The sequence below is a fragment of the Oncorhynchus keta genome, unplaced genomic scaffold (assembly GCF_023373465.1).
Source record: "Oncorhynchus keta strain PuntledgeMale-10-30-2019 unplaced genomic scaffold, Oket_V2 Un_scaffold_2224_pilon_pilon, whole genome shotgun sequence".
Classification (NCBI taxonomy): domain Eukaryota; kingdom Metazoa; phylum Chordata; class Actinopteri; order Salmoniformes; family Salmonidae; genus Oncorhynchus; species Oncorhynchus keta.
Genome location: NW_026290867.1, coordinates 75,515 through 92,500, shown reverse-complemented (window position 1 = coordinate 92,500; position 16,986 = coordinate 75,515). Strand labels below are relative to the sequence as shown.

Sequence of the window (16,986 nt, the reverse complement as noted above, 5' to 3'; positions counted from 1 at the left end):
GTCCTATAGGTTCACTCCAACCCTGTTCCTGGAGAGCTACAGTCCTATAGGTTCACTCCAGCCCTATTCCTGGAGAACTACAGTCCTATAGGTTCACTCCAACCCTGTTCCTGGAGAACTACCCTCCTATAGGTTCACTCCAACCCTGTTCCTGGAGAACTACCCTCCTATAGGTTCACTCCAACCCTGTTCCTGGAGAACTACAGTCCTATAGGTTCACTCCAACCCTGTTCCTGGAGAGCTACAGTCCTATAGGTTCACTCCAACCCTGTTCCTGGAGAACTACAGTCCTATAGGTTCACTCCAACCCTGTTCCTGGAGAGCTACAGTCCTATAGGTTCACTCCAACCCTGTTCCTGGAGAGCTACAGTCCTATAGGTTCACTCCAACCCTGTTCCTGGAGAACTACAGTCCTATAGGTTCACTCCAACCCTGTTCCTGGAGAACTACAGTCCTATAGGTTCACTCCAACCCTGTTCCTGGAGAACTACAGTCCTATAGGTTCACTCCAACCCTGTTCCTGGAGAACTACAGTCCTATAGGTTCACTCCAACCCTGTTCCTGGAGAACTACAGTCCTATAGGTTCACTCCAACCCTGTTCCTGGAGAGCTACAGTCCTATAGGTTCACTCCAAGCCTGTTCCTGGAGAACTACCGTCCTATAGGTTCACTCCAAGCCTGTTCCTGGAGAACTACCCTCCTATAGGTTCACTCCAAGCCTGTTCCTGGAGAACTACCCTCCTATAGGTTTACTCCAAGCCTGTTCCTGGAGAACTACAGTCCTATAGGTTCACTCCAACCCTGTTCCTGGAGAACTACAGTCCTATAGGTTCACTCCAACCCTGTTCCTGGAGAACTACAGTCCTATAGGTTCACTCCAACCCTGTTCCTGGAGAACTACCCTCCTATAGGTTTACTCCAAGCCTGTTCCTGGAGAACTACAGTCCTATAGGTTCACTCCAGCCCTATTCCTGGAGAACTACCCTCCTATAGGTTCACTCCAGCCCTATTCCTGGAGAACTACCATCCTATAGGTTCACTCCAGCCCTGTTCCTGGAGAACTACCGTCCTATAGGTTCACTCCAGCCCTGTTCCTGGAGAACTACCCTCCTATAGGTTCACTCCAACCCTGTTCCTGGAGAACTACCCTCCTATAGGTTCACTCCAACCCTGTTCCTGGAGAACTACAGTCCTATAGGTTCACTCCAACCCTGTTCCTGGAGAACTACCCTTCTATAGGTTCACTCCAATCCTGTTCCTGGAGAGCTACCATCCTATAGGTTCACTCCAAGTCTGTTCCTGGAGAACTACAGTCCTATAGGTTCACTCCAAGCCTGTACCTGGAGAACTACCCTCCTATAGGTTCACTCCAAGTCTGTTCCTGGAGAACTACCCTCCTATAGGTTCACTCCAACCCTGTTCCTGGAGAACTACCGTCCTATAGGTTCACTCCAACCCTGTTCCTGGAGAGCTACAGTCCTATAGGTTCACTCCAAGCCTGTTCCTGGAGAACTACCGTCCTATAGGTTCACTCCAAGCCTGTTCCTGGAGAACTACCCTCCTATAGGTTCACTCCAAGCCTGTTCCTGGAGAACTACCCTCCTATAGGTTTACTCCAAGCCTGTTCCTGTAGAGCTACCATCCTATAGGTTCACTCCAAGCCTGTTCCTGGAGAACTACCCTCCTATAGGTTCACTCCAAGCCTGTTCCTGGAGAACTACCCTCCTATAGGTTTACTCCAAGCCTGTTCCTGTAGAGCTACCATCCTATAGGTTCACTCCAAGCCTGTTCCTGGAGAACTACCATCCTATAGGTTCACTCCAACCCTAATGTAGCACACCTGATTCCAATCAATTAGCAGTTCAGTTAGCAGTTTTTCAGGTTGAAGTGAAAACCTACAGGAGGGCAGCTCTCCTGGAACAGGGTTGGAGAGCCCTGGCTTGGGAAAGGGGATTTAGGAAACAAGTGTCTATGGGGTAGGGCTATGGGGTAGGGCTATGGGGTAGGCCTATGGGAAGTGTCTATGGGGTAGAGCTATGGGAAGTGTCTATGGGGTAGGGCTATGTGGCAGGGCTATGGGAAGTGCCTAAGGGAAGTGTCTATGGGGTAGAGCTATGGGAAGTGCCTATGGGGTAGGGTTATGTGGCAGGGCTGTGGTAGGGCTATGGGAAGTGCCTATGGGGTAGGGCTATGGGAAGTGCCTATGGGGTAGGGTTATGTGGCAGGGCTGTGGTAGGGAGGGCTATGGGAAGTGCCTATGGGGTAGGGCTATGGGAAGTGCCTATGGGGTAGGGCTATGGGAAGTGTCTATGGGGTAGGGCTATGGGAAGTGCCTATGGGGTAGGGCTATGGGAAGTGCCTATGGGGTAGGGCTATGGGAAGTGCCTATGGGGTAGGGCTATGGGAAGTGCCTATGGGTTAGGGCTATGTGGTAGGGCTATGGGAAGTGCCTATGGGGTAGGGCTATGGGAAGTGCCTATGGGGTAGGGCTATGGGAAGTGCCTATGGGGTAGGGCTATGGGAAGTGCCTATGGGGTAGGGCTATGTGGTAGGGCTATGGGAAGTGCCTATGGGGTAGGGCTATGGGAAGTGCCTATGGGGTAGGGCTATGGGAAGTGCCTATGGGGTAGGGCTATGGGAAGTGCCTATGGGGTAGGGCTATGGGAAGTGCCTATGGGTTAGGGCTATGTGGTAGGGCTATGGGAAGTGCCTATGGGGTAGGGCTATGGGAAGTGCCTATGGGGTAGGGCTATGGGAAGTGCCTATGGGTTAGGGCTATGTGGTAGGGCTATGGGAAGTGCCTATGGGGTAGGGCTATGGGAAGTGCCTATGGGGTAGGGCTATGGGAAGTGCCTATGGGGTAGGGCTATGGGAAGTGCCTATGGGGTAGGGCTATGGGAAGTGCCTATGGGGTAGGGCTATGGGAAGTGCCTATGGGGTAGGGCTATGGGAAGTGCCTATGGGTTAGGGCTATGTGGTAGGGCTATGGGAAGTGTCTACGGGTTAGGGCTATGTGGCAGGGCTATGTGGTAGGGCTATGTGGTAGGGCTATGTGGTAGGGCTATGTGGTAGGGCTATGTGGTAGGGCTATGGGAAGTGCCTATGGGTTAGGGCTATGTGGCAGGGCTGTGGGAAGTGTCTACGGGTTAGGGCTATGTGGCAGGGCTATGTGGCAGGGCTATGTGGCAGGGCTATGTGGCAGGGCTATGTGGCAGGGCTATGTGGTAGGGCTATGTGGTAGGGCTATGGGAAGTGCCTATGGGTTAGGGTTATGTGGCAGGGCTGTGGGAAGTGTCTACGGGTTAGGGCTATGTGGCAGGGCTATGTGGTAGGGCTATGGGAAGTGTCTATGTGGTAGGGCTATGGGTTAGGGCTATGGGAAGTGTCTATGTGGTAGGGCTATGGGAAGTGCCTATGGGGTAGGGCTATGGGAAGTGCCTATGGGTTAGGGCTATGGGAAGTGCCTATGTGGTAGGGCTATGGGAAGTGTCTATGTGGTAGGGCTATGGGAAGTGTCTATGTGGTAGGGCTATGGGAAGTGCCTATGTGGTAGGGCTATGGGAAGTGTCTATGTGGTAGGGCTATGGGAAGTGCCTATGTGGTAGGGCTATGGGAAGTGTCTATGTGGTAGGGCTATGGGAAGTGCCTATGGGTTAGGGCTATGTGGTAGGGCTATGGGAAGTGCCTATGGGTTAGGGCTATGTGGTAGGGCTATGGGAAGTGCCTATGGGGTAGGGTTATGTGGCAGGGCTGTGGGAAGTGTCTACGGGTTAGGGCTATGTGGCAGGGCTATGTGGTAGGGCTATGGGAAGTGTCTATGTCGTAGGGCTATGTGGTAGGGCTATGGGAAGTGCCTATGGGTTAGGGCTATGTGGTAGGGCTATGGGAAGTGCCTATGGGTTAGGGTTATGTGGTAGGGCTATGGGAAGTGCCTATGGGGTAGGGTTATGTGGCAGGGCTGTGGGAAGTGTCTACGGGTTAGGGCTATGTGGCAGGGCTATGTGGTAGGGCTATGGGAAGTGTCTATGTGGTAGGGCTATGGGTTAGGGCTATGGGTTAGGGCTATGTGGCAGGGCTATGTGGTAGGGCTATGGGAAGTGTCTATGTGGTAGGGCTATGGGTTAGGGCTATGGGTTAGGGCTATGTGGCAGGGCTATGTGGCAGGGCTATGTGGCAGGGCTATGGGAAGTGTCTATGTGGTAGGGCTATGGGTTAGGGCTATGGGTTAGGGCTATGTGGCAGGGCTATGTGGCAGGGCTATGTGGCAGGGCTATGTGGTAGGGCTATGTGGTAGGACTATGTGGCAGGGCTATGTGGCAGGGCTATGTGGTAGGGCTATGTGGCAGGGCTATGTGGCAGGGCTATGTGGTAGGACTATGTGGCAGGGCTATGTGGCAGGGCTATGTGGCAGGGCTATGTGGCAGGGCTATGTGGCAGGGCTATGTGGCAGGGCTATGGGTTAAGGCTATGTGGCAGGGCTATGTGGCAGGGCTATGTGGCAGGGCTATGTGGTAGGGCTATGTGGTAGGGCTATGTGGTAGGGCTATGTGGTAGGGCTATGTGGTAGGACTATGTGGTAGGGCTATGTGGTAGGGCTATGTGGTAGGACTATGTGGTAGGGCTATGTGGTAGGACTATGTGGTAGGACTATGTGGTAGGACTATGTGGTAGGGCTATGTGGTAGGACTATGTGGTAGGGCTATGTGGTAGGGCTATGTGGTAGGACTATGTGGTAGGACTATGTGGTAGGGCTATGTGGTAGGGCTATGTGGTAGGACTATGTGGTAGGGCTATGTGGTAGGACTATGTGGTAGGGCTATGGGTTAGGACTATGTGGTAGGACTATGTGGTAGGGCTATGTGGTAGGACTATGTGGTAGGACTATGTGGTAGGGCTATGGGGCAGGGCTGTGTGGTAGGGCTATGTGGTAGGACTATGTGGTAGGACTATGTGGTAGGACTATGTGGTAGGACTATGTGGTAGGGCTATGTGGTAGGGCTATGTGGTAGGACTATGTGGTAGGACTATGTGGTAGGGCTATGTGGTAGGACTATGTGGTAGGGCTATGGGTTAGGACTATGTGGCAGGACTATGTGGTAGGGCTATGTGGTAGGACTATGTGGTAGGACTATGTGGTAGGACTATGTGGTAGGACTATGTGGTAGGGCTATGTGGTAGGACTATGTGGTAGGACTATGTGGTAGGACTATGTGGTAGGGCTATGGGGTAGGACTATGTGGCAGGGCTGTGTGGCAGGGCTGTGGTAGGGCTATGTGGTAGGGCTATGTGGTAGGGCTATGTGGTAGGACTATGTGGTAGGGCTATGTGGTAGGGCTATGTGGTAGGACTATGTGGTAGGACTATGTGGTAGGGCTATGTGGTAGGGCTATGTGGTAGGACTATGTGGCAGGGCTATGTGGTAGGACTATGTGGTAGGACTATGTGGCAGGACTATGTGGTAGGACTATGTGGTAGGACTATGTGGTAGGACTATGTGGTAGGACTATGTGGTAGGACTATGTGGTAGGACTATGGGAAAAATGTAAATGTTTTAAAAAGGGTTTCGCACCTCAACACACTTCTTCAACCCCGAGGCGGCTGCGTAGTGCAGCGATGTGTTCTTCTTGTTGTCAGTGGAGTTGACGTTGGCGTTCTCATACTCTCCCTGGTCCAGCTTGGCTCCGGTCCATTTCAGGATGATCTGGAGACACTCTGACCTCTTCATCTCGTCCAGCTCGGGCCGGGCCAGCCGCGGCTGCAGAGGCCCCTCCCCCATTAGGATCTGGGGGCCCATACAGAGGAGATGGAGGGACGTCTCATTGTGAACGTTACGCTTGTTGGGGTTGCCGTCCTTACTGAAGAGAAAGGACCTGGTGGAGAGGGGAGGGGGGGACATGGTTTACTTGGTACTAATATGACCGTTTTGAAAATGTCACCATCACCCTTAAAGGGATTGTTCAGGATTTTGGCAATGAGGCTCTGTGTCTACTTCCCCAGATTCAGATGAACTTGTGGTTAACATTTTTATTATGTCTCTGCATCCAGTATGAAGGAAGTTAGAGGTAGTTTCACTGGAAAGTGCTAACTAGTGTTAGCGCAATGGCTGGAAGTCTATGGGAACGGCTAACATGCTAGCCGTTCCCATAGACTTCCAGCCATTGCGCTAACACTAGTTAGCATTGGAAAGTGAAACTGTTAGCGCAATGACTTGAAGTCTATGGGAACGGCTAACGTGCTAGCCGTTCCCATAGACTTCCAGATATTGCGTTAACACTAGTTAGCATTGGCTCGTGAAACTACCTCTAACTTCCTTCATACTGGATGGAGAGACATCAAAAAGATATTCACAAGTTTCTCACACTCTGGGGGAGTCCCGAACTATCCCTTTAAGTACAAGTACATAGTGAGTAACTCAGACTATTTTACTAAAGTGAAGTAATATTTGATGTGTATATACATATATATATATATATACATACACACACACACAGTGGGGCAAAAAAGCATTTAGTCAGCCACCAATTGTGCAAGTTCTCCCACTTAAAAAGATGGGAGGGGCCTGTAATTTTCATCATAGGTACACTATGACAGACAAAATGAGAGAAAAAAATTCCAGAAAATCACATTGTAGGATTCTTAATGAATTTATTTGCAAATTATTTATTTGCAAACACACACACACACACACACACACACACACACACACACACACACACACACACACACACACACACACACACACACACACACACACACACACACACACACACACACACACACACGGGACTCGTAAATAAGACTAGCCTATTAAAATCATTATCTGACTCCATAATGAAGAATAGTAATATGCAAAAGCCTACAGTTTTATTTCACCTTTATTTAACCAGGTAGGCCCGTATTTCACCTTTATTTAACCAGGTAGGCCCGTATTTCACCTTTATTTAACCAGGAAGGCCCGTCGAGAACAAGTTCTCATTTACAACTGCCACCTGGCCAAGATCAAGCAAAGCAGTGGGACACAAACAACAACAAGAGTTACACATGGAATAAACAAAACGTACAGTCAATAACACAATAGTTGAGTTACAGCAACAGACCGTGAAGAAATGTCTGAACCGAATTCTAAATACAAGTATATTTAATGACTTTGTCAAATGAATGGATTTACATACGAGGGGCATAAAGCTTCACTTACAAAGCGTTAACAAGCATTACAAGGCATTATTCTAAGCATGGTCAGAGAGAGCTGAGGAATGCCAGGGCCCAGAGGTCACGGGAGAGATGAAGAAACCATGGCTCGTGCCAGGGCCCAGAGGTCACGGGAGAGATGAAGAAACCATGGCTCGTGCCAGGGCCCAGAGGTCACGGGAGAGATGAAGAAACCATGGCTCGTGCCAGGGCCCAGAGGTCACGGGAGAGATGAAGAAACCATGGCTCGTGCCAGGGCCCAGAGGTCACGGGAGAGATGAAGAAACCATGGCTCGTGCCAGGGCCCAGAGGTCATGGGAGAGATGAAGAAACCATGGCTCGTGCCAGGGCCCAGAGGTCATGGGAGAGGTGAAGAAACCATGGCTCGTGCCAGGGCCCAGAGGTCATGGGAGAGATGAAGAAACCATGGCTCGTGCCAGGGCCCAGAGGTCACGGGAGAGATGAAGAAACCATGGCTCGTGCCAGGGCCCAGAGGTCATGGGAGAGATGAAGAAACCATGGCTCGTGCCAGGGCCCAGAGGTCACGGGAGAGGTGAAGAAACCATGGCTCGTGCCAGGGCCCAGAGGTCACGGGAGAGATGAAGAAACCATGGCTCGTGCCAGGGCCCAGAGGTCACGGGAGAGATGAAGAAACCATGGCTCGTGCCAGGGCCCAGAGGTCACGGGAGAGATGAAGAAACCATGGCTCGTGCCAGGGCCCAGAGGTCATGGGAGAGATGAAGAAACCATGGCTCGTGCCAGGGCCCAGAGGTCATGGGAGAGATGAAGAAACCATGGCTCGTGCCAGGGCCCAGAGGTCATGGGAGAGATGAAGAAACCATGGCTCGTGCCAGGGCCCAGAGGTCATGGGAGAGATGAAGAAACCATGGCTCGTGCCAGGGCCCAGAGGTCATGGGAGAGATGAAGAAACCATGGCTCGTGCCAGGGCCCAGAGGTCATGGGAGAGATGAAGAAACCATGGCTCGTGCCAGGGCCCAGAGGTCATGGGAGAGATGAAGAAACCATGGCTCGTGCCAGGGCCCAGAGGTCATGGGAGAGATGAAGAATGAGTGTTGGTTTCTCACCACAGCAAGTCAGGAACATAAGAGAAAGAACAATGAATCTAAGACACCTTCATAACATCTGAGTTGTTTGGATTCAAATTCTGACTTGTTGACCAATAGTATTACTGTAAAAGTTAACCTCAGATATCAGACCAATAGGATGTAACCTCAGCTCCTCAGAGGGGGTTGGAGAGATCAACACAGAGAATGTTGAATTCCTAAGAGAACGAAGAGAATGCTGAATTCCTAAGAGAACGAAGAGAATGCTGAATTCCTAAGAGAACGAAGAGAATGCTGAATTCCTAAGAGAACGAAGAGAATGTTGAATTCCTAAGAGAACACAGAGAATGCTGAATTCCTAAGAGAGAGAATGTTGAATTCCTAAGAGAATGCTGAATTCCTAAGAGAACGAAGAGAATGTTGAATTGAATGCTGAATTCCTAAGAGAACACAGAGAATGCTGAATTCCTAAGAGAACGAAGAGAATGCTGAATTCCTAAGAGAACGCAGAGAATGCTGAATTCCTAAGAGAACACAGAGAATGCTGAATTCCTAAGAGAACACAGAGAATGCTGAATTCCTAAGAGAACACAGAGAATGCTGAATTCCTAAGAGAACGAAGAGAATGCTGAATTCCTAAGAGAACGAAGAGAATGCTTGAATTCCTAAGAGAACACAGAGAATGCTGAATTCCTAAGAGAACACAGAGAATGCTGAATTCCTAATGCTTAATTCCTATTTGATCACAGATGATATTCTTGCATCCAGTTGATAAGAAGAGTCCCTTCAGGGACTGCCCTACATCATGACCACCTGACTGTCTGAAAGTGGGGAACACAGAGAATGCTTAATTCCTATTTGATCACAGATGATATTCTTGCATCCAGTTGATAAGAAGAGTCCCTTCAGGGACTGCCCTACATCATGACCACCTGACTGTCTGAAAGTGGGGGTGCAATTGTCTTTAAAAATGATAATATAATTAAACATTTTAAATGTATTTATTTTAAACCATATTTCTGAACAGAACACACTAATTCTCCTTAGGTTCAGCCACTAATTATATTGAATTCGAGTACTCAAATAATTTTTAAAATGTAACAAGGCGAGAAAGAAAATGCCTTTATCTAGGCCTATAAGCCAACAGAGCTCAACAATGCCTAATGTAGGACTATGGACCACTAGAGTCAACATGTAGGACTATGGACCACTAGAGTCAACATGTAGGACTATGGACCACTAGAGTCAACATGTAGGACTACGGACCACTAGAGTCAACATGTAGGACACTAGAGTCAGAACTATGGACCACTAGAGTCAACATGACTAGGACCACTAGAGTCAACATGGACCACTAGAGTCAACATGTAGGACTATGGACCACTAGAGTCAACAAGTATGACTACGGACCACTAGAGTCAACATGTAGGACTACGGACCACTAGAGTCAACCAGTAGAACTATGGACCACTAGAGTCAACATGTAGGACTACGGACCACTAGAGTCAACATGTAGGACTACGGACCACTAGAGTCAACATGTAGGACTATGGACCACTAGAGTCAACATGTAGGACTATGGACCACTAGAGTCAACATGTAGGACTATGGACCACTAGAGTCAACAAGTAGGACTACGGACCACTAGAGTCAACATGTAGGACTACGGACCACTAGAGTCAACATGTAGGACTATGGACCACTAGAGTCAACATGTAGGACTACGGACCACTAGAGTCAACATGTAGGACTACGGACCACTAGAGTCAACATGTAGGACTACGGACCACTAGAGTCAACATGTAGGACTACGGACCACTAGAGTCAACATGTAGGACTGTAGGACTACGGACCACTAGAGTCAACATGTATGGACCACTAGAGTCAACATGTGGAACTAGGACCACTAGAGTCAACATGGGACCACTAGAGTCAACATGTAGGCCTACGGACCACTAGAGTCAACCAGTAGAACTACGGACCACTAGAGTCAACATGTAGGACTACGGATCACTAGAGTCAACATGTAGGACTACGGACCACTAGAGTCAACCAGTAGAACTATGGACAACTAGAGTCAACATGTAGGACTACGGACCACTAGAGTCAACATGTGGACCACTAGAGTCAACATGTAGAACTATGGACCACTAGAGTCAACATGTAGGCCTACGGACCACTAGAGTCAACATGTAGGCCTACGGACCACTAGAGTCAACATGTGGACCACTAGAGTCAACATGTAGAACTATGGACCACTAGAGTCAACATGTGGACCACTAGAGTCAACATGTAGGACTACGGACCACGAGAGACAACATGTAGGACTACGGACCACTAGAGTCAACATGTAGGACTACGGACCACTAGAGTCAAAACATGTAGGACTACGGACCACTAGAGTCAACATGTAGGACTACGGACCACTAGAGTCAACATGTAGGACTACGGACCACTAGAGTCAACATGTAGGACTACGGACCACTAGAGTCAACATGTAGGACTACGGACCACTAGAGTCAACATGTAGGACTACGGACCACTAGAGTCAACATGTAGGACTACGGACCACTAGAGTCAACATGTAGGACTACGGACCACTAGAGTCAACATGTAGGACTACGGACCACTAGAGTCAACCAGTAGAACTATGGACCACTAGAGTCAACATGTGGACCACTAGAGTCAACATGTAGGACTACGGACCACTAGAGTCAACATGTAGGCCTACGGACCACTAGAGTCAACAAGTAGAACTATGGACCACTAGAGTCAACATGTAGGACTACGGACCACTAGAGTCAACATGTAGGACTACGGACCACTAGAGTCAACATGTAGGACTATGGACCACTGGAACATGTAGGCCTACGGACCACTAGAGTCAACAAGTAGAACTATGGACCACTAGAGTCAACATGTAGGACTACGGACCACTAGAGTCAACATGTAGGACTACGGACCACTAGAGTCAACATGTAGGACTATGGAACACTGGAGACGAGGCAAATTAAAGTTGGCTTCAAGAAAAAAAAAGACAATTTTTTTTCTGAGCACATTCCACCACATCATTTGCCTGTATTTTCAAATATATTTAAAAAAGTGACACGGGTAGAAATGGCTTATTTGGTCGAGATATTACTTACCAAAGCTGAGCCGTTTTATCGAGGTACAAATATCCTGTGCTTTTTAATTGTTTCATTGCCAGTAGGCGTATACAGGCGACATCGTAACCGCGAAGCGCATATTGGGGCTCAGCCAGGACTGTTACTTTAGTAACTGAATGAAAACATTTTAAATAATGTGATTTAACCGATTGATGTAAATAATGTTCTCAGTATCTACTTGATTTAACCAACATTTGGGTGGAAGGCTACTCTTGAGTCAATAGAGAATCTCAAATGCATAGTAAAACCCATTGGATGTAGACTAGATCCTAGTAGCAAATCCTTCAAAATACCTAGTAGTAACTTTATTCTCAATGGAATTTTTTAACAAAACCCATTAGGATGTAGTCACTTTCTCAAACCCATTGGAACAAAACCCATTGGATGTAAATGCCAGATTTCATTTAGAAAACCCATTGGATGACGGCCCTACCTCAACAGTGGGTTAACAGCCTTGTTCAGGGGGCATTGGAATGACACATTTATACCTTGTCAGCTACTTGATTCGAGCTAGCAACCTTTCGGAAACTGGCCCAACGCTCAACCACTAGGCTACCAGACCACAGTTTCTAACCACTGGCTACCCGCCCTCAACGCTCTAACCACTAGGCTACCCGCCCAACGCTCTCTAACCACTGCTGGCTACCCGCCCAACGCTCAACCACTCAGGCTACCCGCCCAATGCTCTAACCACTAGGTTAGAAACACACACACACACGCCCAACATGCTTGGACTAGGCTGACCATGCCAGAAGTCTAACCACTAGGCTACCAAACCCATAATGAGCGCTCTAACCACTAGGCTACCCTAAGTAGCGCCCAGATAAGTTCTAACCACTAGGTTACCCGCCCAACGCTGTGGCTAACCACTAGGCTACCATGCCGGTCCCTTAAGAACTAACCACTAGGCTACCCGTCTCGCAAACCACTTGGCTACCACCCAACGCTCTAACCACTTTGGCTACCCTGCCCAACGCTCAAACCACTAGGCTACCCGCCCCTGCCCAACGCTCTAACCACTAGGCTAACTGCCTAACGCTCTAACCACTAGGCTACCCGCCCAACGCTCTAACCACTAGGCTACCTGCCCAACGCTCTAACCACTAGGCTACCTGCCCAACGCTCTAACCACTAGGCTACCCGCCCAACGCTCTAACCACTAGGCTACCTGCCCAACGCTCTAACCACTAGGCTACCCGCCCAACGCTCTAACCACTAGGCTACCTGCCCAACGCTCTAGCCACTGGCTACCTGCCCAACGCTCTAACCACTAGGGCTACCATGCCGACCCATCTAACCACTAGGCTACCCGCCCAACGCTCTAACCACTAGGCTACCTCCCTAACGCTCTAACCACTAGGCTACCATGCCAGAGGTAACCACTAGGCTACCCGCCCAACGCTCTAGCCACTAGGCTACCTGCCCAACGCTCTAACCACTAGGGTACCTGCCCAACGCTCTAACCACTAGGTTACCATGCCGACCCCTCTAACCACTAGGCTACCTGCCCAACACTCTAACCACTAGGCTACCATGCCAACGCTCTAACCACTAGGCTACCAAACCCAACGCTCTAACCACTAGGCTACCATGCCAAAACGCTCTAACCACTAGGCTACCTGCCCCCCTCTGACCACTAGGCTACCCGCCCAACGCTCTAACCACTAGGTTACCTTCCCCCCCCAAACCCTCTAACCACTAGGCTACCCTTCCAACGCTCTAACCACTAGGCTACCATGCCCAACGCTCTAAACCACTGGACGCTACCATGCCCAACGCTCTAACCACTAGGCTAAAGCCCAACGCTCTAACCACTATGCTACCAAACCCAACGCTCTAACCACTAGGTTACCTGCCCCCCTCTAACCACTAGGCTACCATGCCCAACGCTCTAACCACTAAGCTACCATGCCGACCCCTCTAACCACTAGGCTACCATGCCAGAGGTCCCTCTAACCACTCTACCATGCCCAACGCTCTAACCACTAGGCTACCATGCCCAACGCTCTAACCACTAGGAAGCCAGAGGTACCATGCCCAACGCTCTAACCACTAGGTTACCATGCCGATTCTAACCACTAGGCTACCATGCCCAACGCTCTAACCACTAGGCTACCTCCCAACGCTCTAACCACTAGGTTACCATGCCCAACGCTCTAACCACTAGGTTACCATGCCCAACGCTCTAACCACTAGGTTACCATGCCCAACGCTCTAACCACTATTACCTGCCCAACGCTCTAACCACTAGGCTACCATGCCCATTCTCTAACCACTGGGTTACCATGCCGACCCCTCTAACCACTAGGCTCCATGCCCAACGCTCTAACCACTAGGCTACCTGCCCAACGCTCTAACCACTAGGCTACCCGCCCAACGCTCTAACCACAAGGCTCCCATTCTCCAAACCACTATACTGGCCCAACGCTCTAACCACTAGGGTCCCTGCCCAACGCTCTAACCACTAGGTTACCATGCCGACCCCTCTAACCACTAGGCTACCATGCCCAACGCTCTAACCACTAAGCTACCATGCCGACCCCTCTAACCACTAGGCTACCATGCCGACCCCTCTAACCACTAGGCTACCAAATCCAACGCTCTAACCACTAGGCTACCATGCCCAACGCTCTAACCACTAGGTTACCATGCCCAACGCTCTAACCACTAGGTTACCATGCCGACCCCTCTAACCACTAGGCTACCATGCCCAACGCTCTAACCACTAGGCTACCTGCCCAACGCTCTAACCACTAGGTTACCATGCCCAACGCTCTAACCACTTGGTTACCATGCCCAACGCTCTAACCACTAGGTTACCATGCCCAACGCTCTAACCACTAGGCTACCTGCCCAACGCTCTAACCACTAGGCTACCATGCCCAACGCTCTAACCACTGGGTTACCATGCCGACCCCTCTAACCACTAGGCTACCATGCCCAACGCTCTAACCACTAGGCTACCTGCCCAACGCTCTAACCACTAGGCTACCCGCCCAACGCTCTAACCACAAGGCTACCATGCCCAACGCTCTAACCACTAGGCTACTCGCCCAACGCTCTAACCACTAGGGTACCTGCCCAACGCTCTAACCACTAGGTTACCATGCCAACCCCTCTAACCACTAGGCTACCATGCCCAACGCTCTAACCACTAGGCTACCCGCCCAACGCTCTAACCACTAGGCTACCATGCCAAAACGCTCTAACCACTAGGCTACCTGCCCCCCTCTGACCACCACTAGGCTACCCGCCCAACGCTCTAACCACTAGGCTACCATGCCAAAACGCTCTAACCACTAGGTTACCTGCCCCCCTCTAACCACTAGGCTACCCGCCCAACGCTCTAACCACTAGGCTACCATGCCCAACGCTCTAACCACTACGCTACCATGCCCAACGCTCTAACCACTAGGCTACCCGCCCAACGCTCTAACCACTATGCTACCATGCCCAACGCTCTAACCACTAGGTTACCTGCCCCCCTCTAACCACTAGGCTACCATGCCCAACGCTCTAACCACTAGGCTACCATGCCGACCCCTCTAACCACTAGGCTACCATGCCGACCCCTCTAACCACTAGGCTACCATGCCCAACGCTCTAACCACTAGGCTACCATGCCCAACGCTCTAACCACTAGGTTACCATGCCCAACGCTCTAACCACTAGGTTACTATGCCCAACGCTCTAACCACTAGGTTACTATGCCCAACGCTCTAACCACTAGGTTACTATGCCCAACGCTCTAACCACTAGGCTACCATGCCCAACGCTCTAACCACTAGGCTACCTGCCCAACGCTCTAACCACTAGGCTACCTGCCCCACTCTCTAACCACTAGGCTACCCGCCCAACGCTCTAACCACTAGGTTACCATGCCGACCCCTCTAACCACTAGGCTACCTGCCCAACGCTCTAACCACTAGGCTACCCGCCCAACGCTCTAACCACTAGGTTACCATGCCCAACGCTCTAACCACTAGGCTACCATGCCCAACGCTCTAACCACTGGGTTACCATGCCGACCCCTCTAACCACTAGGCTACCATGCCCAACGCTCTAACCACTAGGCTACCTGCCCAACGCTCTAACCACTAGGCTACCATGCCCAACGCTCTAACCACTGGGTTACCATGCCGACCCCTCTAACCACTAGGCTACCATGCCAAACGCTCTAACCACTAGGCTACCATGCCGACCCCTCTAACCACTAGGCTACCATGCCCAACGCTCTAACCACTAGGCTACCATGCCCAACGCTCTAACCACTAGGTTACTATGCCCAACGCTCTAACCACTAGGTTACTATGCCCAACGCTCTAACCACTGGGTTACCATGCCGACCCCTCTAACCACTAGGCTACCATGCCCAACGCTCTAACCACTAGGCTACCTGCCCAACGCTCTAACCACTAGGCTACCATGTCCAACGCTCTAACCACTGGGTTACCATGCCGACCCCTCTAACCACTAGGCTACCATGCCAAACGCTCTAACCACTAGGCTACCTGCCCAACGCTCTAACCACTAGGCTACCCGCCCAACGCTCTAACCACAAGGCTACCCGCCCAACGCTCTAACCACAAGGCTACCATGCCCAACGCTCTAACCACAAGGCTACCTGCCCAACGCTCTAACCACTAGGCTACCCGCCCAACGCTCTAACCACTAGGCTACCCGCCCAACGCTCTAACCACTAGGCTACCCGCCCAACGCTCTAACCACTAGGCTACCATGCCCAACGCTCTAACCACTAGGCTACCAGCCCAACGCTCTAACCACTAGGCTACCAGCCCAACGCTCTAACCACTAGGCTACCAGCCCAACGCTCTAACCACTAGGCTACCATGCCCAACGCTCTAACCACTAGGCTAACTGCCTAACGCTCTAACCACTAGGCTACCCGCCCAACGCTCTAACCACTAGGTTACTATGCCCAACGCTCTAACCACTAGGTTACTATGCCCAACGCTCTAACCACTAGGTTACTATGCCCAACGCTCTAACCACTAGGTTACTATGCCCAACGCTCTAACCACTAGGTTACTATGCCCAACGCTCTAACCACTAGGTTACTATGCCCAACGCTCTAACCACTAGGCTACCATGCCCAACGCTCTAACCACTAGTCTACCTGCCCAACGCTCTAACCACTAGGCTACCATGCCCAACGCTCTAACCACTAGGTTACCATGCCGACCCCTCTAACCACTAGGCTACCATGCCAACGCTCTAACCACTAGGCTACCTGCCCAACGCTCTAACCACTAGGCTACCCGCCCAACGCTCTAACCACAAGGCTACCCGCCCAACGCTCTAACCACAAGGCTACCATGCCCAACGCTCTAACCACAAGGCTACCCGCCCAACGCTCTAACCACTAGGCTACCCGCCCAACGCTCTAACCACTAGGCTACCCGCCCAACGCTCTAACCACTAGGCTACCCGCCCAACGCTCTAACCACTAGGCTACCATGCCCAACGCTCTAACCACTAGGCTACCATGCCCAACGCTCTAACCACTAGGCTACCAGCCCAACGCTCTAACCACTAGGCTACCAGCC

At 50.8% G+C, this 16,986-nt stretch overlaps 1 protein-coding gene and 2 long non-coding RNA genes across 3 annotated transcripts in view; 2 read left to right on the top strand and 1 right to left on the bottom strand.

The window, feature by feature from the left end:
• The window catches only part of LOC127928159 (uncharacterized), a 1,263-nt gene extending 221 nt beyond the window's left edge, over window positions 1-1,042 (top strand). The window contains exons 1-4 of the long non-coding RNA XR_008130741.1: window positions 1-50; window positions 174-296; window positions 379-583; window positions 789-1,042. The exon at window positions 1-50 is cut by the window's left edge and continues 221 nt beyond it. This is a non-coding gene — a long non-coding RNA (uncharacterized LOC127928159). The remainder of the gene's footprint in view (window positions 51-173; window positions 297-378; window positions 584-788) is intronic.
• Window positions 1-16,986, bottom strand: part of LOC118381550 (ankyrin repeat and IBR domain-containing protein 1-like) — an 87,798-nt gene that overhangs the window by 48,343 nt on the left and 22,469 nt on the right. Inside the window, 1 exon segment of the mRNA XM_052515247.1 lies at window positions 5,570-5,870. Coding sequence (XP_052371207.1) covers window positions 5,570-5,870 — 301 coding nt within the window.
• Window positions 6,737-8,612, top strand: LOC127928161 (uncharacterized). The gene is made up of 3 exons (XR_008130743.1): window positions 6,737-7,557; window positions 7,650-7,729; window positions 7,914-8,612. It is a non-coding gene; the product is annotated as an uncharacterized LOC127928161 (long non-coding RNA).